This window comes from Eucyclogobius newberryi, unplaced genomic scaffold (assembly GCF_026437365.1).
Source record: "Eucyclogobius newberryi isolate DKJ021-1_F unplaced genomic scaffold, fEucNew1.0.hap1 SCAF_13, whole genome shotgun sequence".
NCBI classification, from domain to species: domain Eukaryota; kingdom Metazoa; phylum Chordata; class Actinopteri; order Gobiiformes; family Gobiidae; genus Eucyclogobius; species Eucyclogobius newberryi.
Window position 1 is genome coordinate 36,892,450 of NW_027315757.1, and position 24,008 is coordinate 36,916,457.

The window sequence follows — 24,008 nt, forward strand, 5'->3', positions numbered from 1 at the left end:
TCCTCGTCACTCTGTCCTTCTCGTGCTTCCTCGTCACTCTGTCCTTCTGGTGCTTCCTCGTCACTCTGTCCTTCTGGGGCTTCCTCGTCACTCTGTCCTTCTGGTGCTTCCTCGTCACTCTGTCCTTCTGGGGCTTCCTCGTCACTCTGTCCTTCTGGTGCTTCCTCGTCACTCTGTCCTTCTGGTGCTTCCTCGTCACTCTGTCCTTCTCTTGCTTCCTCGTCACTCTGTCCTTCTGGTGCTTCCTCGTCACTCTGTCCTTCTGGTGCTTCCTCGTCACTCTGTCCTTCTGGTGCTTCCTCGTCACTCTGTCCTTCTCGTGCTTCCTCGTATCCAACATATTCAAGGTGAAAAGCACCAAAGACGATCAATACATGGAACTGACTTCTTTCATAATTGCGAGACAGGCACAAAGGTTCTTCTTGTTCATCAGACCTGCTGCTCTGAGGTCTTTCCCCGCTTCGGTCAGAGAAGCAGCTGCAGGACACGACACACTGACTCACCGTCCACTTCAGGTCCACTCACCGTCATGTCTCACGGCCAGAAGCACGTTTGCATCAAGCTGTTCTCCAATGACTAAGAGCGGAACATCCTCTGCTATAAACACCGAGGAGAGAACTGAAAGGACGTGTGGATTTGTTTTGTTCTCGGTTTCTGACCCACGTCCTTCAAGAAGTACATTTATTATGACAGATGAAGAGTGGGAACATTTCTGTACATTTGAAAGGACGAGCACAAAGCGAGAATTCTGTTGGGAAAATGTATCATTAACTGCCACAACACGATGTATTCACTGGGGAACAGTATCTTGTGGAGTCCAGGAAGCACCAAACTCATGAGAAAATAATAACTGTAGTTTGTTCTTCTGACAACAGGAAAGTGACAAAGGGTTACGCACAGAAGAAACCAATGACTGGGCACAAATAACTGGACAAAGACTCTACTTTGTTTGAATGTTTTCCACCTGCTGCATTTGTTTCTTTTTATTGTATGATAAAAATCCTTTCAAAAATCCATTCTGGAGAAACATCAATGCAACAAACACTGTTAGCCCTGAACATGTGTATACTGTCATACCCATGTGCAATAATGTCATACCCATGTGCAATACTGTCTTACCCATGTGCAATACTGTCATACCCATGTGCAATACTGTCATACCCATGTGCTATACTGACATACCCATGTGCAATAATGTCATACCCATGTGCAATACTGTCTTACCCATGTGCAATACTGTCATACCCATGTGCAATAATGTCATATCCATGTGTATACTGTCTTACCCATGTGCAATACTGTCATACCCATGTGCAATACTGTCTTACCCATGTGCAATACTGTCATACCCATGTGCAATAATGTCATATCCATGTGTATACTGTCTTACCCATGTGCAATACTGTCATACCCATGTGCAATACTGTCATACCCATGTGCTATACTGACATACCCATGTGCAATACTGTCATACCCATGTGCAATACTGTCATACACATGTGCAATACTGTCATACCCATGTGCAATACTGTCATACCCATGTGCAATACTGTCATACCCATGTGCAATACTGTCATACCCATGTGCAATACTGTCATAACCATGTTCAATACTGTTATACATATGTGCAATACTGTCATACCCATGTGCAATAATGTCATATCCATGTGTATACTGTTTTACCCATGTGCAATACTGTCATACCCATGTGCAATACTGTCATACCCATGTGCAATACTGTCATACCATTTGCAATACTGTCATACCCATGTGCAATACTGTCATACCCATGTGCAATACTGTCATACCTATGTGCAATACTGTCATACCCATGTGCAATACTGATAAACCCATGTGCAATACTGTCATGGCCATGTACAATACTGTCATACCCATGTGCAATACTGTCATGCCCATGTACAATACTGTCATACCCATGTGCAATACAGTAATACTAATGTGCAATACTGTCATACCCATGTGTGTACTGTCATACCTATGTGCAATACTGTCATACCCATGTGCAATACTGTCATGCCCATGTACAATACTGTCATACCCATGTGCAATACTGTCATGCCCATGTATAATACTGTCATACCCATGTGCAATACAGTAATAATAATGTGCAATACTGTCATACCCATGTGCAATACTGTCATACCCATGTGCAATACTGTCATGCCCATGTACAATACTGTCATGCCCATGTGCAATACAGTAATAATAATGTGCAATACTGTCATACCCATGTGTATACTGTCATACCTATGTGCAATACTGATAAACCCATGTGCAATACTGTCATGCCCATGTACAATACTGTCATACCCATGTGCAATACTGTCATGCCCATGTACAATACTGTCATAACCATGTGCAATACTGTTATACATATGTGCAATACTGTCATACCCATGTGCAATAATGTCATATCCATGTGTATACTGTCATACCCATGTGCAATACTGTCATACCCATGTGCAATACTGTCATACCCATGTGCAATACTGTCATACCCATGTGCAATACTGTTATACATATGTGCAATACTGTCATACCCATGTGCAATAATGTCATATCCATGTGTATACCGTTATACCCATGTGCAATACTGTCATACCCATGTGCAATACTGTCATACCCATGTGCAATACTGTCACCCATGTGCAATACTGTCATACCATTTGCAATACTGTCATACCCATGTGCAATACTGTCATACCCATGTGCAATACTGTCATACCTATGTGCAATACTGTCATACCCATGTGCAATACTGATAAAGCCATGTGCAATACTGTCATGCCCATGTACAATACTGTCATACCCATGTGCAATACCGTCATGCCCATGTACAATACTGTCATACCCATGTGCAATACAGTAATAATAATGTGCAATACTGTCATACCCATGTGTGTACTGTCATACCTATGTGCAATACTGTCATACCCATGTGCAATACTGTCATGCCCATGTACAATACTGTCATACCCATGTGCAATACTGTCATGCCCATGTACAATACTGTCATACCCATGTGCAATACAGTAATAATAATGTGCAATACTGTCATACCCATGTGTATACTGTCATACCTATGTGCAATACTGATAAACCCATGTGCAATACTGTCATGCCCATGTACAATACTGTCATACCCATGTGCAATACTGTCATGCCCATGTATAATAATGTCATACCCATGTGCAATACAGTAGTAATAATAATGTGCAATACTGTCATACCCATGTGCAATACTGTCATACCCATGTGCAATACTGTCATGCCCATGTACAATACTGTCATACCCATGTGCAATACAGTAATAATAATGTGCAATACTGTCATACCCATGTGTATACTGTCATACCCATGTGCAATACTGATAAACCCATGTGCAATACTGTCATGCCCATGTACAATACTGTCATAACCATGTGCAATACTGTTATACATATGTGCAATACTGTCATACCCATGTGCAATACTGTCATGCCCATGTACAATACTGTCATACCCATGTGCAATACTGTCATGCCCATGTACAATACTGTCATAACCATGTGCAATACTGTTATACATATGTGCAATACTGTCATACCCATGTGCAATAATGTCATATCCATGTGTATACTGTCATACCCATGTGCAATACTGTCATACCCATGTGCAATACTGTCATACCCATGTGCAATACTGTCATACCCATGTGCAATACTGTCATACCCATGTGCAATACTGTCATACCCATGTGCAATACTATCATAACCATGTGTAATACTGTTATACATATGTGCAATACTGTCATACCCATGTGCAATAATGTCATATCCATGTGTATACTGTTATACCCATGTGCAATACTGTCATACCCATGTGCAATACTGTCATACCCATGTGCAATATTGTCATACCATTTGCAATACTGTCATACCCATGTGCAATACTGTCATACCCATGTGCAATACTCTCATACCTATGTGCAATACTGTCATACCCATGTGCAATACTGATAAACCCATGTGCAATACTGTCATGCCCATGTACAATACTGTCATACCCATGTGCAATACTGTCATGCCCATGTACAATACTGTCATACCCATGTGCAATACAGTAATAATAATGTGCAATACTGTCATACCCATGTGTGTACTGTCATACCTATGTGCAATACTGTCATACCCATGTGCAATACTGTCATGCCCATGTACAATACTGTCATACCCATGTGCAATACTGACATAATCATGTGCAATACTGTCATACCCATGTGCAATACTGACATAATCATGTGCAATACTGTCATACCCATGTGCAATACTGACAATCATGTGCAATACTGTCATACCTATGTGCAATACTGTCATAATCATGTGCAATACTGTCATAACCATGTGCAATACCGTCATATTCATGTACAATACATTATGTCAATCATATTGGTGCAATATTCTCTGTCTGCTGTATATAAGAGTGTTACTTTTGATACTATTATTATTATTTGTGCTTTTTATTAAGTAGTATTACTTTTTAAGTGTTGTATTAAGTGTTTTTTTTTTTTCTATAAGTTATCCGTTCTTTTACTTCATCTTCTCTTATCTTATGACTGGAAATGTCATTTGCTGCCGCAGCGATCGCTCCTGATGTGACGCTTGACCCTATCCTGTGATTTGAACCGGATACCCTCTGGTGGGAGGGAACAAAAGTATGGACCACGCACAGTAATACACATTTATTTCAAAAAGGTGACACACTTTTGAAAACGTCATGGATTATTGAAGATGAAAACAGTTATGAAAAGACAAAAGTGGCTTTTGTGAAGAGAAAAGCAGAAGTTATTGAAGAATAAAAGTGACAAAAGGATTTCATTGTGTCTATAAACAATCATCTAATAATATGTTTGTAATTGTAATATACAGTTTACCTCAATATCAACCTTTGGATACAGATATTTTGGGTCAGAGGTTAAGTTAAATGCATAACATAGAATACAAACATGAGCATAGTGTAATACAATAGTGACATGTGTTAGCGTTAGCATTAGCATTAGCGTTAGCGTGCGGTAAGACGCATCGCCCTCACGGTCTCAGTTCATATTAATGTGTAACAAACGTGACAGAAATACATGTTTAAAGTTCCTATTTGACAATTTAGCACCAAATATGTACCGCACAGTCCATCATGAACTCTTCTCCACACGTGGTTTATACATAAAAAAGCATTGTTGCAGATTCACATGTTTTAAGCTTTTAAACATCGACAAACACAAGCTTTAGTTTGTGAACGGCACGTTTGACCTCAAGAACCTGCGCTCAGGAAACGCCTGAAACACTCAACACTTCCAAAACAAACCAGGACTAAACCAGGACTAAACCAGGACTAAACCAGGTCTCAACCAGGTCTAAACCAGGACTAAACCAGGACTAAACCAGGACTAAACCAGGTCTAAACCAGGACTAAACCAGGACTAAACCAGGACTAAACCAGGTCTCAACCAGGTCTAAACCAGGACTAAACCAGGACTAAACCAGGACTAAACCAGGTCTAAACCAGGACTAAACCAGGACTAAACCAGGACTAAACCAGGTCTAAACCAGGTCTAAACCAGGTCTAAACCAGGACTAAACCAGGACTAAACCAGGACTAAACCAGGACTCAACCAGGACTAAACCAGGACTCAACCAGGTCTAAACCAGGACTAAACCAGGACTAAACCAGGACTAAACCAGGACTAAACCAGGTCTAAACCAGGTCTCAACCAGGTCTAAACCAGGTCTAAACCAGGACTAAACCAGGTCTCAACCAGGTCTAAACCAGGACTAAACCAGGACTAAACCAGGTCTAAACCAGGACTAAACCAGGACTAAACCAGGACTAAACCAGGTCTAAACCAGGTCTCAACCAGGACTAAACCAGGACTAAACCAGGACTAAACCAGGTCTAAACCAGGACTAAACCAGGTCTCAACCAGGTCTCAACCAGGTCTCAACCAGGTCTAAACCAGGACTAAACCAGGACTAAACCAGGACTAAACCAGGTCTAAACCAGGACTAAACCAGGTCTAAACCAGGACTAAACCAGGTCTCAACCAGGTCTAAACCAGGTCTAAACCAGGACTAAACCAGGACTAAACCAGGTCTAAACCAGGACTAAACCAGGACTAAACCAGGACTAAACCAGGACTAAACCAGGACTAAACCAGGACTAAACCAGGTCTCAACCAGGTCTAAACCAGGACTAAACCAGGACTAAACCAGGACTAAACCAGGTCTCAACCAGGTCTCAACCAGGTCTAAACCAGGTCTAAACCAGGTCTAAACCAGGACTAAACCAGGACTCAACCAGGACTCAACCAGGTCTAAACCAGGTCTAAACCAGGACTAAACCAGGACTAAACCAGGACTAAACCAGGTCTAAACCAGGACTAAACCAGGACTAAACCAGGTCTAAAGCAGGACTAAACCAGGTCTAAAGCAGGACTAAACCAGGACTAAACCAGGTCTAAACCAGGACTAAACCAGGTCTCAACCAGGTCTAAACCAGGTCTAAACCAGGACTAAACCAGGACTAAACCAGGACTAAACCAGGACTACCTGGTTTAGTCCTGCTTTAGACCTGGTTTAGTCCTGGTTTAGTCCTGGTTTAGTCCTGGTTTAGACCTGGTTTAGTCCTGGTTTAGTCCTGGTTTAGTCCTGGTTTAGTCCTGGACCCTCCGACCCTCCGACCCTCCACCTGAAGTGACACAATATGAAACTAAACCACCTCCACGTAGTTGGCCGGGTAAAGCCCCTCCCATCCGTCCACCTTCATCCCTCGACACCAGCCCTGGTCATCTTCATCCTCGATCTTCAACAACTCCTCACCTGCCACAAACGAAAGAGCCACAACGTGAGAGAGCCACCACGTGAGAGAGCCACAACGTGAGAGAGCCACCACGTGAGACCACGTGAGAGAGCCACCACGTGAGAGAGCCACCACGTGAGAGAGCCACCACGTGAGAGAGCCACCACGTGAGAGAGCCACAACGTGCGAGAGCCACCACGTGAGACTACGTGAGAGAGCCACCACGTGAGAGAGCCACCACGTGAGAGAGCCACCATGTGAGAGAGCCACAACGTGCGAGAGCCACAACGTGAGAGCCACCACGTGAGAGCCACCACGTGAGAGAGCCACAACGTGCGAGAGCCACAACGTGCGAGAGCCACAACGTGAGAGCCACCACGTGAGAGAGCCACAACGTGAGAGAGCCACAACGTGAGAGAGCCACCACGTGAGAGAGCCACCACGTGAGAGAGCCACCACGTGAGAGAGCCACCACGTGAGAGAGCCACAACGTGCGAGAGCCACCACGTGAGAGAGCCACCACGTGAGAGAGCCACCACGTGAGAGAGCCACAACGTGAGAGAGCCACAACGTGAGAGAGCCACCACTTGAGACCACGTGAGAGAGCCACCACGTGAGAGAGCCACCACGTGAGAGAGCCACAACGTGCGAGAGCCACAACGTGAGAGCCACCACGTGAGAGAGCCACCACGTGAGAGAGCCACCACGTGCGAGAGCCACAACGTGAGAGCCACCACGTGAGAGCCACCACGTGAGAGAGCCACAACGTGAGAGAGCCACAACGTGCGAGAGCCACAACGTGAGAGCCACCACGTGAGAGAGCCACCACGTGAGAGAGCCACCACGTGAGAGAGCCACCACGTGAGAGAGCCACCACGTGAGAGAGCCACAACGTGAGAGAGCAACCACGTGAGAGAGCCACCACGTGAGAGAGCCACAACGTGAGAGAGCCACCACGTGAGAGAGCCACCACGTGAGAGAGCCACAACGTGCGAGAGCCACAACGTGCGAGAGCCACAACGTGCGAGAGCCACAACGTGAGAGAGCCACAACGTGAGAGATTCACAACGTGAGAGATTCACAACGTGAGAGAGCCACCACGTGAGAGAGCCACAACGTGAGAGAGCCACCACGTGAGAGAGCCACCACGTGAGAGAGCCACCACGTGAGAGAGCCACCACGTGAGAGAGCCAACACGTGAGAGAGCCACCACGTGAGAGAGCCACCACGTGAGAGAGCCACAACGTGAGAGAGCCACCACGTGAGAGAGCCACCACGTGAGAGAGCCACAACGTGAGAGCCACCACGTGAGAGAGCCACCACGTGAGAGAGCCACCACGTGAGAGAGCCACCACGTGAGAGCCACAACGTGAGAGAGCCACCACGTGAGAGAGCCACAACGTGAGAGCCACAACGTGAGAGAGCCACCACGTGAGAGAGCCACCACGTGAGAGAGCCACCACGTGAGAGCCACAACGTGAGAGCCACAACGTGAGAGAGCCACCACATGAGAGAGCCACAACGTGAGAGAGCCACAACGTGAGAGAGCCACAACGTGAGAGCCACCACGTGAGATAGCCACCACGTGAGAGAGCCACCACGTGAGAGAGCCACCACGTGAGAGAGCCACCACGTGAGAGAGCCACAACGTGAGAGCCACAACGTGAGAGCCACAACGTGAGAGAGCCACCACGTGAGAGAGCCACCACGTTAGAAGAGCCACCACGTGAGAGAGCCACAACGTGAGAGCCACAACGTGAGAGAGCCACAACGTGAGAGCCACAACGTGAGAGAGCCACCACGTGAGAGAGCCACCACGTGAGAGAGCCACCACGTGAGAGAGCCACCACGTGAGAGAGCCACCACGTGAGAGAGCCACAACGTGCGAGAGCCACCACGTGAGAGCCACCACGTGAGAGAGCCACAACGTGAGAGAGCCACAACGTGAGAGAGCCACAACGTGAGAGAGCCACCACGTGAGAGAGCCACCACGTGAGAGAGCCACCACGTGAGAGAGCCACCACGTGAGAGAGCCACAACGTGCGAGAGCCACCACGTGAGAGAGCCACCACGTGAGAGAGCCACAACGTGAGAGAGCCACCACGTGAGACCACGTGAGAGAGCCACCACGTGAGAGAGCCACCACGTGAGAGAGCCACAACGTGCGAGAGCCACAACGTGAGAGCCACCACGTGAGAGAGCCACCACGTGAGAGAGCCACCACGTGCGAGAGCCACAACGTGAGAGCCACCACGTGAGAGCCACCACGTGAGAGAGCCACAACGTGAGAGAGCCACAACGTGCGAGAGCCACAACGTGAGAGCCACCACGTGAGAGAGCCACCACGTGAGAGAGCCACCACTTGAGAGAGCCACCACGTGAGAGAGCCACCACGTGAGAGAGCCACAACGTGAGAGAGCCACCACGTGAGAGAGCCACCACGTGAGAGAGCCACAACGTGAGAGAGCCACCACGTGAGAGAGCCACCACGTGAGAGAGCCACAACGTGCGAGAGCCACAACGTGAGAGAGCCACAACGTGAGAGAGCCACAACGTGAGAGATTCACAACGTGAGAGATTCACAACGTGAGAGAGCCACCACGTGAGAGCCACAACGTGAGAGAGCCACCACGTGAGAGAGCCACCACGTGAGAGAGCCACCACGTGAGAGAGCCACCACGTGAGAGAGCCACCACGTGAGAGAGCCACCACGTGAGAGAGCCACAACGTGAGAGCCACCACGTGAGAGAGCCACCACGTGAGAGAGCCACCACGTGAGAGAGCCACCACGTGAGAGCCACAACGTGAGAGAGCCACCACGTGAGAGAGCCACAACGTGAGAGCCACAACGTGAGAGAGCCACCACGTGAGAGAGCCACCACGTGAGAGAGCCACCACGTGAGAGCCACAACGTGAGAGCCACAACGTGAGAGAGCCACCACATGAGAGAGCCACAACGTGAGAGAGCCACAACGTGAGAGTGCCACCACGTGACAGCCACCACGTGAGAGAGCCACCACATGAGAGAGCCACCACGTGAGAGAGCCACCACGTGAGAGAGCCACCACGTGAGAGAGCCACAACGTGAGAGCCACAACGTGAGAGCCACAACGTGAGAGAGCCACCACGTGAGAGAGCCACCACGTGAGAAGAGCCACCACGTGAGAGAGCCACAACGTGAGAGCCACAACGTGAGAGAGCCACAACGTGAGAGCCACAACGTGAGAGAGCCACCACGTGAGAGAGCCACAACGTGAGAGAGCCACCACGTGAGACCACGTGAGAGAGCCACCACGTGAGAGAGCCACCACGTGAGAGAGCCACCACGTGAGAGAGCCACCACGTGAGAGAGCCACCACGTGAGAGAGCCACAACGTGCGAGAGCCACCACGTGAGACTACGTGAGAGAGCCACCACGTGAGAGAGCCACCACGTGAGAGAGCCACCACGTGAGAGAGCCACAACGTGAGAGAGCCACCACGTGAGACCACGTGAGAGAGCCACCACGTGAGAGAGCCACCACGTGAGAGAGCCACCACGTGAGAGCCACAACGTGAGAGAGCCACCACGTGAGACCACGTGAGAGAGCCACCACGTGAGAGAGCCACCACATGAGAGAGCCACCACGTGAGAGAGCCACCACGTGAGAGAGCCACCACGTGAGAGAGCCACCACGTGAGACCACGTGAGAGAGCCACCACGTGAGAGAGCCACAACGTGCGAGAGCCACCACGTGAGACTACGTGAGAGAGCCACCACGTGAGAGAGCCACCACGTGAGAGAGCCACAACGTGAGAGAGCCACCACGTGAGACCACGTGAGAGAGCCACCACGTGAGAGAGCCACCACGTGAGAGAGCCACCACGTGAGAGCCACAACGTGAGAGAGCCACCACGTGAGACCACGTGAGAGAGCCACCACGTGAGAGAGCCACCACGTGAGAGAGCCACCACGTGAGAGAGCCACCACGTGAGAGAGCCACAACGTGAGAGAGCCACCACGTGAGACCACGTGAGAGAGCCACCACGTGAGAGAGCCACAACGTGCGAGAGCCACCACGTGAGACTACGTGAGAGAGCCACCACGTGAGAGAGCCACCACGTGAGACCACGTGAGAGAGCCACCACGTGAGAGAGCCACCACGTGAGACCACGTGAGAGAGCCACCACGTGAGAGAGCCACCACGTGAGAGAGCCACCACGTGAGAGAGCCACCACGTGAGAGAGCCACAACGTGAGAGAGCCACCACGTGAGACCACGTGAGAGAGCCACCACGTGAGAGAGCCACCACGTGAGAGAGCCACCACGTGAGAGAGCCACAACGTGCGAGAGCCACAACGTGAGAGCCACCACGTGAGAGAGCCACCACGTGAGAGAGCCACAACGTGCGAGAGCCACAACGTGAGAGCCACCACGTGAGAGCCACCACGTGAGAGAGCCACAACGTGCGAGAGCCACAACGTGAGAGCCACAACGTGAGAGAGCCACCACGTGAGAGAGCCACCACGTGAGAGAGCCACCACGTGAGAGAGCCACAACGTGAGAGAGCCACCACGTGAGAGAGCCACCACGTGAGAGAGCCACAACGTGCGAGAGCATCAACGTGCGAGAGCCACAACGTGAGAGAGCCACAACGTGAGAGATTCACAACGTGAGAGATTCACAACGTGAGAGAGCCACAACGTGCGAGAGCCACAACGTGAGAGAGCCACCACGTGAGAGAGCCACCACGTGAGAGAGCCACCACGTGAGAGAGCCACCACGTGAGAGAGCCACAACGTGAGAGCCACAACGTGAGAGAGCCACCACGTGAGAGAGCCACCACGTGAGAGAGCCACCACGTGAGAGCCACAACGTGAGAGCCACAACGTGAGAGCCACAACGTGAGAGAGCCACAACGTGAGAGCCACAACGTGAGAGCCACAACGTGAGAGAGCCACCACGTGAGAGAGCCACCACGTGAGAAGAGCCACCACGTGAGAAGAGCCACAACGTGAGAGCCACAACGTGAGAGAGCCACAACGTGAGAGCCACAACGTGAGAGAGCCACCACGTGAGAGAGCCACAACGTGAGAGAGCCACCACGTGAGACCACGTGAGAGAGCCACCACGTGAGAGAGCCACCACGTGAGAGAGCCACCACGTGAGAGAGCCACCACGTGAGAGAGCCACCACGTGAGAGAGCCACAACGTGCGAGAGCCACCACGTGAGACTACGTGAGAGAGCCACCACGTGAGAGAGCCACCACGTGAGAGAGCCACAACGTGAGAGAGCCACCACGTGAGACCACGTGAGAGAGCCACCACGTGAGAGAGCCACCACGTGAGAGAGCCACCACGTGAGAGCCACAACGTGAGAGAGCCACCACGTGAGACCACGTGAGAGAGCCACCACGTGAGAGAGCCACCACGTGAGAGAGCCACCACGTGAGAGAGCCACCACGTGAGAGAGCCACCACGTGAGACCACGTGAGAGAGCCACCACGTGAGAGAGCCACAACGTGCGAGAGCCACCACGTGAGACTACGTGAGAGAGCCACCACGTGAGAGAGCCACCACGTGAGAGAGCCACAACGTGAGAGATCCACCACGTGAGACCACGTGAGAGAGCCACCACGTGAGAGAGCCACCACGTGAGAGAGCCACCACGTGAGAGCCACAACGTGAGAGAGCCACCACGTGAGACCACGTGAGAGAGCCACCACGTGAGAGAGCCACCACGTGAGAGAGCCACCACGTGAGAGAGCCACCACGTGAGAGAGCCACAACGTGAGAGAGCCACCACGTGAGACCACGTGAGAGAGCCACCACGTGAGAGAGCCACAACGTGCGAGAGCCACCACGTGAGACTACGTGAGAGAGCCACAACGTGAGAGAGCCACCACGTGAGACCACGTGAGAGAGCCACCACGTGAGAGAGCCACAACGTGCGAGAGCCACCACGTGAGACTACGTGAGAGAGCCACCACGTGAGAGAGCCACAACGTGAGAGAGCCACCACGTGAGACCACGTGAGAGAGCCACCACGTGAGAGAGCCACCACGTGAGAGAGCCACCACGTGAGAGCCACAACGTGAGAGAGCCACCACGTGAGACCACGTGAGAGAGCCACCACGTGAGAGAGCCACCACGTGAGAGAGCCACCACGTGAGAGAGCCACCACGTGAGAGAGCCACCACGTGAGACCACGTGAGAGAGCCACCACGTGAGAGAGCCACAACGTGCGAGAGCCACCACGTGAGACTACGTGAGAGAGCCACCACGTGAGAGAGCCACCACGTGAGAGAGCCACAACGTGAGAGATCCACCACGTGAGACCACGTGAGAGAGCCACCACGTGAGAGAGCCACCACGTGAGAGAGCCACCACGTGAGAGCCACAACGTGAGAGAGCCACCACGTGAGACCACGTGAGAGAGCCACCACGTGAGAGAGCCACCACGTGAGAGAGCCACCACGTGAGAGAGCCACCACGTGAGAGAGCCACAACGTGAGAGAGCCACCACGTGAGACCACGTGAGAGAGCCACCACGTGAGAGAGCCACAACGTGCGAGAGCCACCACGTGAGACTACGTGAGAGAGCCACAACGTGAGAGAGCCACCACGTGAGACCACGTGAGAGAGCCACCACGTGAGAGAGCCACAACGTGCGAGAGCCACCACGTGAGACTACGTGAGAGAGCCACCACGTGAGAGAGCCACCACGTTAGAGAGCCACCACGTGAGACCACGTGAGAGAGCCACCACGTGAGAGAGCCACCACGTGAGAGAGCCACCACGTGAGAGAGCCACCACGTGAGAGAGCCACAACGTGAGAGAGCCACCACGTGAGACCACGTGAGAGAGCCACCACGTGAGAGAGCCACCACGTGAGAGAGCCACCACGTGAGAGAGCCACAACGTGCGAGAGCCACAACGTGAGAGCCACCACGTGAGAGAGCCACCACGTGAGAGAGCCACAACGTGCGAGAGCCACAACGTGAGAGCCACCACGTGAGAGCCACCACGTGAGAGAGCCACAACGTGCGAGAGCCACAACGTGAGAGCCACAACGTGAGAGAGCCACCACGTGAGAGAGCCACCACGTGAGAGAGCCACCACGTGAGAGAGCCACCACGTGAGAGAGCCACAACGTGAGAGAGCCACCACGTGAGAGAGCCACCACGTGAGAGAGCCACAACGTGCGAGAGCCACAACGTGCGAGAGCCACAACGTGAGAGAGCCACAACGTGAGAGATTCACAACGTGAGAGATTCACAACGTGAGAGAGCCACAACGTGCGAGAGCCACAACGTGAGAGAGCCACCACGTGAGAGAGCCACCACGTGAGAGAGCCACCACGTGAGAGAGCCACCAAGTGAGAGAGCCACCACGTGAGAGAGCCACCACGTGAGAGAGCCACCACGTGAGAGAGCCACAACGTGAGAGAGCCACCACGTGAGAGAGCCACAACGTGAGAGCCACAACGTGAGAGCCACAACGTGAGAGAGCCACCACGTGAGAGAGCCACAACGTGAGAGCCACAACGTGAGAGAGCCACCACACAAGAGAGCCACAACGTGAGAGAGCCACCACGTGAGAGAGCCACCACGTGAGAGAGCCACCACATGAGAGAGCCACCACGTGAGAGAGCCACCACGTGAGAGAGCCACCACGTGAGAGAGCCACAACGTGAGAGCCACAATGTGAGAGCCACAACGTGAGAGAGCCACCACGTGAGAAGAGCCACCACGTGAGAGAGCCACAACGTGAGAGCCACAACGTGAGAGAGCCACAACGTGAGAGCCACAACGTGAGAGAGCCACCACGTGAGAGAGCCACAACGTGAGAGAGCCACCACGTGAGAGAGCCACCACGTGAGAGAGCCACCACATACATGAAAGCTCAACGTGAGAGAGCCACCACGTGAGAGAGCCACCACGTGAGAGAGCCACCACGTGAGAGAGCCACAACGTGAGAGAGCCACCACGTGAGACCACGTGAGAGAGCCACCACGTGAGAGAGCCACCACGTGAGAGAGCCACCACGTGAGAGAGCCACAACGTGCGAGAGCCACAACGTGAGAGCCACCACGTGAGAGCCACCACGTGAGAGAGCCACAACGTGCGAGAGCCACAACGTGCGAGAGCCACAACGTGAGAGCCACCACGTGAGAGAGCCACCACGTGAGAGAGCCACAACGTGAGAGAGCCACAACGTGAGAGAGCCACCACGTGAGAGAGCCACCACGTGAGAGAGCCACCACGTGAGAGAGCCACCACATGAGAGAGCCACAACGTGCGAGAGCCACCACGTGAGAGAGCCACCACGTGAGAGAGCCACCACGTGAGAGAGCCACCACGTGAGAGAGCCACCACGTGAGAGAGCCACAACGTGCGAGAGCCACAACGTGAGAGCCACCACGTGAGAGAGCCACCACGTGAGAGAGCCACCACGTGCGAGAGCCACAACGTGAGAGCCACCACGTGAGAGCCACCACGTGAGAGAGCCACAACGTCAGAGAGCCACAACGTGCGAGAGCCACAACGTGAGAGCCACCACGTGAGAGAGCCACCACGTGAGAGAGCCACCACGTGAGAGAGCCACCACGTGAGAGAGCCACAACGTGAGAGAGCCACCACGTGAGAGAGCCACCACGTGAGAGAGCCACAACGTGAGAGAGCCACCACGTGAGAGAGCCACCACGTGAGAGAGCCACCACGTGAGAGAGCCAACACGTGAGAGAGCCACCACGTGAGAGAGCCACCACGTGAGAGAGCCACAACGTGAGAGATCCACCACGTGAGAGAGCCACCACGTGAGAGAGCCACAACGTGAGAGCCACAACGTGAGAGAGCCACCACGTGAGAGAGCCACCACGTGAGAGCCACAACGTGAGAGAGCCACCACGTGAGAGAGCCACAACGTGAGAGCCACAACGTGAGAGAGCCACCACGTGAGAGAGCCACCACGTGAGAGAGCCACCACGTGAGAGCCACAACGTGAGAGCCACAACGTGAGAGAGCCACCACATGAGAGAGCCACAACGTGAGAGAGCCACAACGTGAGAGAGCCACCACGTGAGAGAGCCACCACGTGAGAGAGCCACCACATGAGAGAGCCACCACGTGAGAGAGCCACCACGTGAGAGAGCCACCACGTGAGAGAGCCACCACGTGAGAGCCACAACGTGAGAGCCACAACGTGAGAGAGCCACCACGTGAGAGAGCCACCACGTGAGAAGAGCCACCACGTGAGAGAGCCACAACGTGAGAGCCACAACGTGAGAGAGCCACAACGTGAGAGCCACAACGTGAGAGAGCCACCACGTGAGAGAGCCACAACGTGAGAGAGCCACCACGTGAGAGAGCCACCACGTGAGAGAGCCACAATGTGCGAGAGCCACCACGTGAGACTACGTGAGAGAGCCACCACGTGAGAGAGCCACCACGTGAGAGAGCCACCACGTGAGAGAGCCACAACGTGAGAGAGCCACCACGTGAGACCACGTGAGAGAGCCACCACGTGAGAGAGCCACCACGTGAGAGAGCCACCACGTGAGAGAGCCACAACGTGCGAGAGCCACAACGTGAGAGCCACCACGTGAGAGCCACCACGTGAGAGAGCCACAACGTGCGAGAGCCACAACGTGCGAGAGCCACAACGTGAGAGCCACCACGTGAGAGAGCCACAACGTGAGAGAGCCACAACGTGAGAGAGCCACCACGTGAGAGAGCCACCACGTGAGAGAGCCACCACGTGAGAGAGCCACAACGTGCGAGAGCCACCACGTGAGAGAGCCACCACGTGAGAGAGCCACAACGTGAGAGAGCCACCACGTGAGACCACGTGAGAGAGCCACCACGTGAGACCACGTGAGAGAGCCACCACATGAGAGAGCCACCACGTGAGAGAGCCACAACGTGAGAGCCACCACGTGAGAGAGCCACCACGTGCGAGAGCCACCACGTGAGAGCCACCACGTGAGAGAGCCACAACGTGAGAGAGCCACAACGTGAGAGAGCCACAACGTGAGAGCCACCACGTGAGAGAGCCACAACGTGAGAGAGCCACCACGTGAGAGAGCCACCACGTGAGAGAGCCACCACGTGAGAGAGCCACCACGTGAGAGAGCCAAAACGTGAGAGAGCCACCACGTGAGAGAGCCACCACGTGAGAGAGCCACCACGTGAGAGAGCCACCACGTGAGAGAGCCACCACGTGAGAGAGCCACAACGTGAGAGAGCCACAACGTGCGAGAGCCACAACGTGAGAGAGCCACAACGTGAGAGAGCCACAACGTGAGAGATTCACAACGTGAGAGATTCACAACGTGAGAGAGCCACCACGTGAGAGAGCCACAACGTGAGAGAGCCACCACGTGAGAGAGCCACCACGTGAGAGAGCCACCACGTGAGAGAGCCACCACGTGAGAGAGCCAACACGTGAGAGAGCCACCACGTGAGAGAGCCACCACGTGAGAGAGCCACAACGTGAGAGAGCCACCACGTGAGAGAGCCACAACGTGAGAGCCACAACGTGAGAGAGCCACCACGTGAGAGAGCCACCACGTGAGAGAGCCACCACGTGAGAGCCACAACGTGAGAGAGCCACCACGTGAGAGAGCCACCAAGTGAGAGAGCCACCACGTGAGAGAGCCACAACGTGAGAGAGCCACCACGTGAGAGAGCCACCAAGTGAGAGAGCCACCACGTGAGAGAGCCACAACGTGAGAGAGCCACCACGTGAGAGAGCCACCACGTGAGAGAGTCACAACGTGAGAGCCACAACGTGAGAGAGCCACCACGTGAGAGAGCCACCACGTGAGAAGAGCCACCACGTGAGAGAGCCACAACGTGAGAGCCACAACGTGAGAGAGCCACAACGTGAGAGCCACAAGGTGAGAGAGCCACCACGTGAGAGAGCCACAACGTGAGAGAGCCACCACGTGAGAGAGCCACCACGTGAGAGAGCCACAACGTGCGAGAGCCACCACGTGAGACTACGTGAGAGAGCCACCACGTGAGAGAGCCACCACGTGAGAGAGCCACCACGTGAGAGAGCCACAACGTGAGAGAGCCACCACGTGAGACCACGTGAGAGAGCCACCACGTGAGAGAGCCACCACGTGAGAGAGCCACCACGTGAAAGAGCCACAACGTGAGAGCCACCACGTGAGAGAGCCACCACGTGAGAGAGCCACAACGTGCGAGAGCCACAACGTGAGAGCCACCACGTGAGAGCCACCACGTGAGAGAGCCACAACGTTAGAGAGCCACAACGTGCGAGAGCCACAACGTGAGAGCCACCACGTGAGAGAGCCACAACGTGAGAGAGCCACCACGTGAGAGAGCCACAACGTGAGAGCCACAACGTGAGAGAGCCACCACGTGAGAGCCACCACGTGAGAGAGCCACCACGTGAGAGAGCCACCACGTGAGAGAGCCACCACGTGAGAGAGCCACAACGTGCGAGAGCCACCACGTGAGACCACGTGAGAGAGCCACCACGTGAGAGAGCCACCACGTGAGAGCCACCACGTGAGAGAGCCACAACGTGAGAGAGCCACCACGTGAGACCACGTGAGAGAGCCACCACGTGAGAGAGCCACCACGTGAGAGAGCCACAACGTGCGAGAGCCACAACGTGAGAGCCACAACGTGAGAGAGCCACCACGTGAGAGAGCCACAACGTGAGAGCCACAACGTGAGAGCCACCACGTGAGAGAGCCACAACGTGAGAGAGCCACAACGTGCGAGAGCCACAACGTGCGAGAGCCACAACGTGAGAGCCACAACGTGAGAGAGCCACCACGTGAGAGAGCCACAACGTGAGAGCCACAACGTGAGAGCCACCACGTGAGAGAGCCACAACGTGAGAGAGCCACAACGTGCGAGAGCCACAACGTGAGAGCCACCACGTGAGAGAGCCACAACGTGAGAGAGCCACCACGTGAGAGAGCCACCACGTGAGAGAGCCACCACGTGAGAGAGCCACCACGTGAGAGAGCCACCACGTGAGAGAGCCACAACGTGAGAGAGCCACAACGTGAGAGATTCACAACGTGAGAGATTCACAACGTGAGAGAGCCACCACGTGCGAGAGCCACAACGTGCGAGAGCCACCACGTGAGAGAGCCACCACGTGAGAGAGCCACCACGTGAGAGAGCCACCACGTGAGAGAGCCAACACGTGAGAGAGCCACCACGTGAGAGAGCCACCACGTGAGAGAGCCACCACGTGAGAGAGCCACAACGTGAGAGAGCCACCACGTGAGAGAGCCACCACGTGAGAGAGCCACAACGTGAGAGAGCCACCACGTGAGAGAGCCACCACGTGAGAGAGCCACCACGTGAGAGAGCCACCAAGTGAGAGAGCCACCACGTGAGAGAGCCACCACGTGAGAGAGCCACAACGTGAGAGAGCCACCACGTGAGAGAGCCACCACGTGAGAGAGCCACCACGTGAGAGAGCCACAACGTGAGAGAGCCACCACGTGAGAGAGCCACAACGTGAGAGCCACAACGTGAGAGCCACAACGTGAGAGAGCCACCACGTGAGAGAGCCACCACGTGAGAAGAGCCACCACGTGAGAGAGCCACAACGTGAGAGCCACAACGTGAGAGAGCCACAACGTGAGAGAGCCACCACGTGAGAGAGCCACCACGTGAGAGAGCCACCACGTGAGAGAGCCACAACGTGAGAGCCACAACGTGAGAGCCACAACGTGAGAGAGCCACCACGTGAGAGAGCCACCACGTGCGAGAGCCACCACGTGAGAGCCACCACGTGAGAGAGCCACAACGTGAGAGAGCCACAACGTGAGAGAGCCACAACGTGCGAGAGCCACAACGTGAGAGCCACCACGTGAGAGAGCCACAACGTGAGAGAGCCACCACGTGAGAGAGCCACCACGTGAGAGAGCCACCACGTGAGAGAGCCACAACGTGAGAGAGCCACCACGTGAGAGAGCCACCACGTGAGAGAGCCACCACGTGAGAGAGCCACCACGTGAGAGAGCCACAACGTGCGAGAGCCACAACGTGAGAGAGCCACAACGTGAGAGAGCCACAACGTGAGAGATTCACAACGTGAGAGATTCACAACGTGAGAGAGCCACCACGTGAGAGAGCCACAACGTGCGAGAGCCACCACGTGAGAGAGCCACCACGTGAGAGAGCCACCACGTGAGAGAGCCACCACGTGAGAGAGCCAACACGTGAGAGAGCCACCACGTGAGAGCCACCACGTGAGAGAGCCACCACGTGAGAGAGCCACCACGTGAGAGAGCCACAACGTGAGAGCCACAACGTGAGAGAGCCACCACGTGAGAGAGCCACCACGTGAGAGAGCCACCACGTGAGAGCCACAACGTGAGAGAGCCACCACGTGAGAGAGCCACCAAGTGAGAGAGCCACCACGTGAGAGAGCCACCACGTGAGAGAGCCACAACGTGAGAGAGCCACCACGTGAGAGAGCCACCAAGTGAGAGAGCCACCACGTGAGAGAGCCACAACGTGAGAGAGCCACCACGTGAGAGAGCCACCACGTGAGAGAGCCACAACGTGAGAGTCACAACGTGAGAGCCACAACGTGAGAGAGCCACCACGTGAGAGAGCCACCACGTGAGAAGAGCCACCACGTGAGAGAGCCACAACGTGAGAGCCACAACGTGAGAGAGCCACAACGTGAGAGCCACAAGGTGAGAGAGCCACCACGTGAGAGAGCCACAACGTGAGAGAGCCACCACGTGAGAGAGCCACCACGTGAGAGAGCCACAACGTGCGAGAGCCACCACGTGAGACTACGTGAGAGAGCCACCACGTAAGAGAGCCACCACGTGAGAGAGCCACCACGTGAGAGAGCCACGACGTGAGAGAGCCACCACGTGAGACCACGTGAGAGAGCCACCACGTGAGAGAGCCACCACGTGAGAGAGCCACCACGTGAAAGAGCCACAACGTGAGAGCCACCACGTGAGAGAGCCACCACGTGAGAGAGCCACAACGTGCGAGAGCCACAACGTGAGAGCCACCACGTGAGAGCCACCACGTGAGAGAGCCACAACGTTAGAGAGCCACAACGTGCGAGATCCACAACGTGAGAGCCACCACGTGAGAGAGCCACAACGTGAGAGAGCCACCACGTGAGAGAGCCACAACGTGAGAGCCACAACGTGAGAGAGCCACCACGTGAGAGCCACCACGTGAGAGAGCCACCACGTGAGAGAGCCACCACGTGAGAGAGCCACCACGTGAGAGAGCCACAACGTGCGAGAGCCACCACGTGAGACCACGTGAGAGAGCCACCACGTGAGAGAGCCACCACGTGAGAGCCACCACGTGAGAGAGCCACAACGTGAGAGAGCCACCACGTGAGACCACGTGAGAGAGCCACCACGTGAGAGAGCCACCACGTGAGAGAGCCACAACGTGCGAGAGCCACAACGTGAGAGCCACAACGTGAGAGAGCCACCACGTGAGAGAGCCACAACGTGCGAGAGCCACAACGTGAGAGCCACCACGTGAGAGAGCCACAACGTGAGAGAGCCACAACGTGCGAGAGCCACAACGTGAGAGCCACCACGTGAGAGAGCCACAACGTGAGAGAGCCACCACGTGAGAGAGCCACCACGTGAGAGAGCCACCACGTGAGAGAGCCACAACGTGAGAGAGCCACCACGTGAGAGAGCCACCACGTGCGAGAGCCACCACGTGCGAGAGCCACAACGTGCGAGAGCCACAACGTGAGAGAGCCACAACGTGAGAGAGCCACAACGTGAGAGATTCACAACGTGAGAGATTCACAACGTGAGAGAGCCACCACGTGCGAGAGCCACAACGTGCGAGAGCCACCACGTGAGAGAGCCACCACGTGAGAGAGCCACCACGTGAGAGAGCCAACACGTGAGAGAGCCACCACGTGAGAGAGCCACCACGTGAGAGAGCCACCACGTGAGAGAGCCACAACGTGAGAGAGCCACCACGTGAGAGAGCCACCACGTGAGAGAGCCACCACGTGAGAGAGCCACAACGTGAGAGAGCCACCACGTGAGAGAGCCACCACGTGAGAGAGCCACCACGTGAGAGAGCCACCAAGTGAGAGAGCCACCACGTGAGAGAGCCACCACGTGAGAGAGCCACAACGTGAGAGAGCCACCACGTGAGAGAGCCACCACGTGAGAGAGCCACCACGTGAGAGAGCCACAACGTGAGAGAGCCACCACGTGAGAGAGCCACCACGTGAGAGAGCCACAACGTGAGAGCCACAACGTGAGAGAGCCACCACGTGAGAGAGCCACCACGTGAGAAGAGCCACCACGTGAGAGAGCCACAACGTGAGAGCCACAACGTGAGAGAGCCACCACATGAGAGAGCCACAACGTGAGAGAGCCACCACGTGAGAGAGCCACCACGTGAGAGAGCCACCACGTGAGAGAGCCACAACGTGAGAGCCACAACGTGAGAGCCACAACGTGAGAGAGCCACCACGTGAGAGAGCCACCACGTGAGAGAGCCACAACGTGAGAGCCACAACGTGAGAGAGCCACCACGTGAGAGAGCCACAACGTGAGAGAGCCACCACGTGAGAGAGCCACCACGTGAGAGAGCCACCACATGAAAGCTCAACGTGAGAGAGCCACCACGTGAGAGAGCCACAACGTGAGAGCCACAACGTGAGAGAGCCACCACGTGAGAGAGCCACCACGTGAGAGAGCCACAACGTGAGAGCCACAACGTGAGAGAGCCACAACATGAGAGCCACTACGTGAGAGCCACAACGTGAGAGCCACAACGTGAGAGAGCCACCACGTGAGAGCCACCACGTGAGAGAGCCACAACGTGAGAGCCACAACGTGAGAGAGCCACAACATGAGAGAGCCACAACGTGAGAGAGCCACCACGTGAGAGAGCCACCACGTGAGAGAGCCACCACGTGAGAGAGCCACAACGTGAGAGAGCCACAACGTGAGAGAGCAACCACGTGAGAGAGCCACCACGTGAGAGAGCCAAAACGTGAGAGAGCCACCACGTGAGAGCCACCACGTGAGAGCCACAACGTGAGAGAGCCACAACTTGAGAGAGCCACCACGTGAGAGCCACAACGTGAGAGAGCCACAACGTGAGAGCGCAACCACGTGAGAGCCACAACGTGAGAGAGCCACAACGTGAGAGAGCCACAACGTGAGAGAGCCACAACGTGAGAGAGCCACCACGTGAGAGAGCCACCACGTGAGAGAGCCACAACGTGAGAGCCACAACGTGAGAGCCACAACGTGAGAGAGCCACCACGTGAGAGAGCCACCACGTGAGAGAGCCACCACGTGAGAGCCACAACGTGAGAGCCACAACGTGAGAGAGCCACCACGTGAGAGAGCCACCACGTGAGAGAGCCACCAAGTGAGAGAGCCACCACGTGAGAGAGCCACAACGTGAGAGAGCCACAACGTGAGAGAGCCACCACGTGAGAGAGCCACCAAGTGAGAGAGCCACCACGTGAGAGAGCCACCACGTGAGAGAGCCACCACGTGAGAGAGCCACAACGTGAGAGCCACAACGTGAGAGCCACAACGTGAGAGAGCCACCACGTGAGAGAGCCACAACGAGAGAGCCACCACGTGAGAGAGCCACCACATGAGAGAGCCACAACGTGAGAGAGCCACCACGTGAGAGAGCCACCACGTGAGAGAGCCACCACGTGAGAGAGCCACCACGTGAGAAGAGCCACCACGTGAGAGAGCCACAACGTGAGAGCCACAACGTGAGAGAGCCACCACGTGAGAGAGCCACAACGTGAGAGAGCCACCACGTGAGAGAGCCACCACGTGAGAGAGCCACCACATACATGAAAGCTCAACGTGAGAGAGCCACCACGTGAGAGAGCCACAACGTGCGAGAGCCGCAACGTGCGAGAGCCACCACGTGAGAGAGCCACCACGTGAGAGAGCCACAACGTGAGAGAGCCCCCACGTGAGACCACGTGAGAGAGCCACCACGTGAGAGAGCCACCACGTGAGAGAGCCACCACGTGAGAGAGCCACAACGTGAGAGCCACCACGTGAGAGAGCCACCACGTGAGAGAGCCACAACGTGCGAGAGCCACAACGTGAGAGCCACCACGTGAGAGCCACCACGTGAGAGAGCCACAACGTTAGAGAGCCACAACGTGCGAGAGCC

At 54.9% G+C, this 24,008-nt stretch overlaps 1 protein-coding gene across 1 annotated transcript in view; it reads right to left on the reverse strand.

Moving 5' to 3' along the window:
- Positions 1-6,732: 6,732 nt before the first annotated feature.
- Positions 6,733-24,008, reverse strand: part of LOC140358755 (protein kinase C and casein kinase substrate in neurons protein 3) — a 68,715-nt gene continuing 51,439 nt past the window's right edge. Inside the window, exon 10 of the mRNA XM_072443800.1 lies at positions 6,733-6,872. Within this exon, the coding sequence (XP_072299901.1) occupies positions 6,763-6,872 (110 nt within the window). The 3' untranslated portion in view covers positions 6,733-6,762. The remainder of the gene's footprint in view (positions 6,873-24,008) is intronic.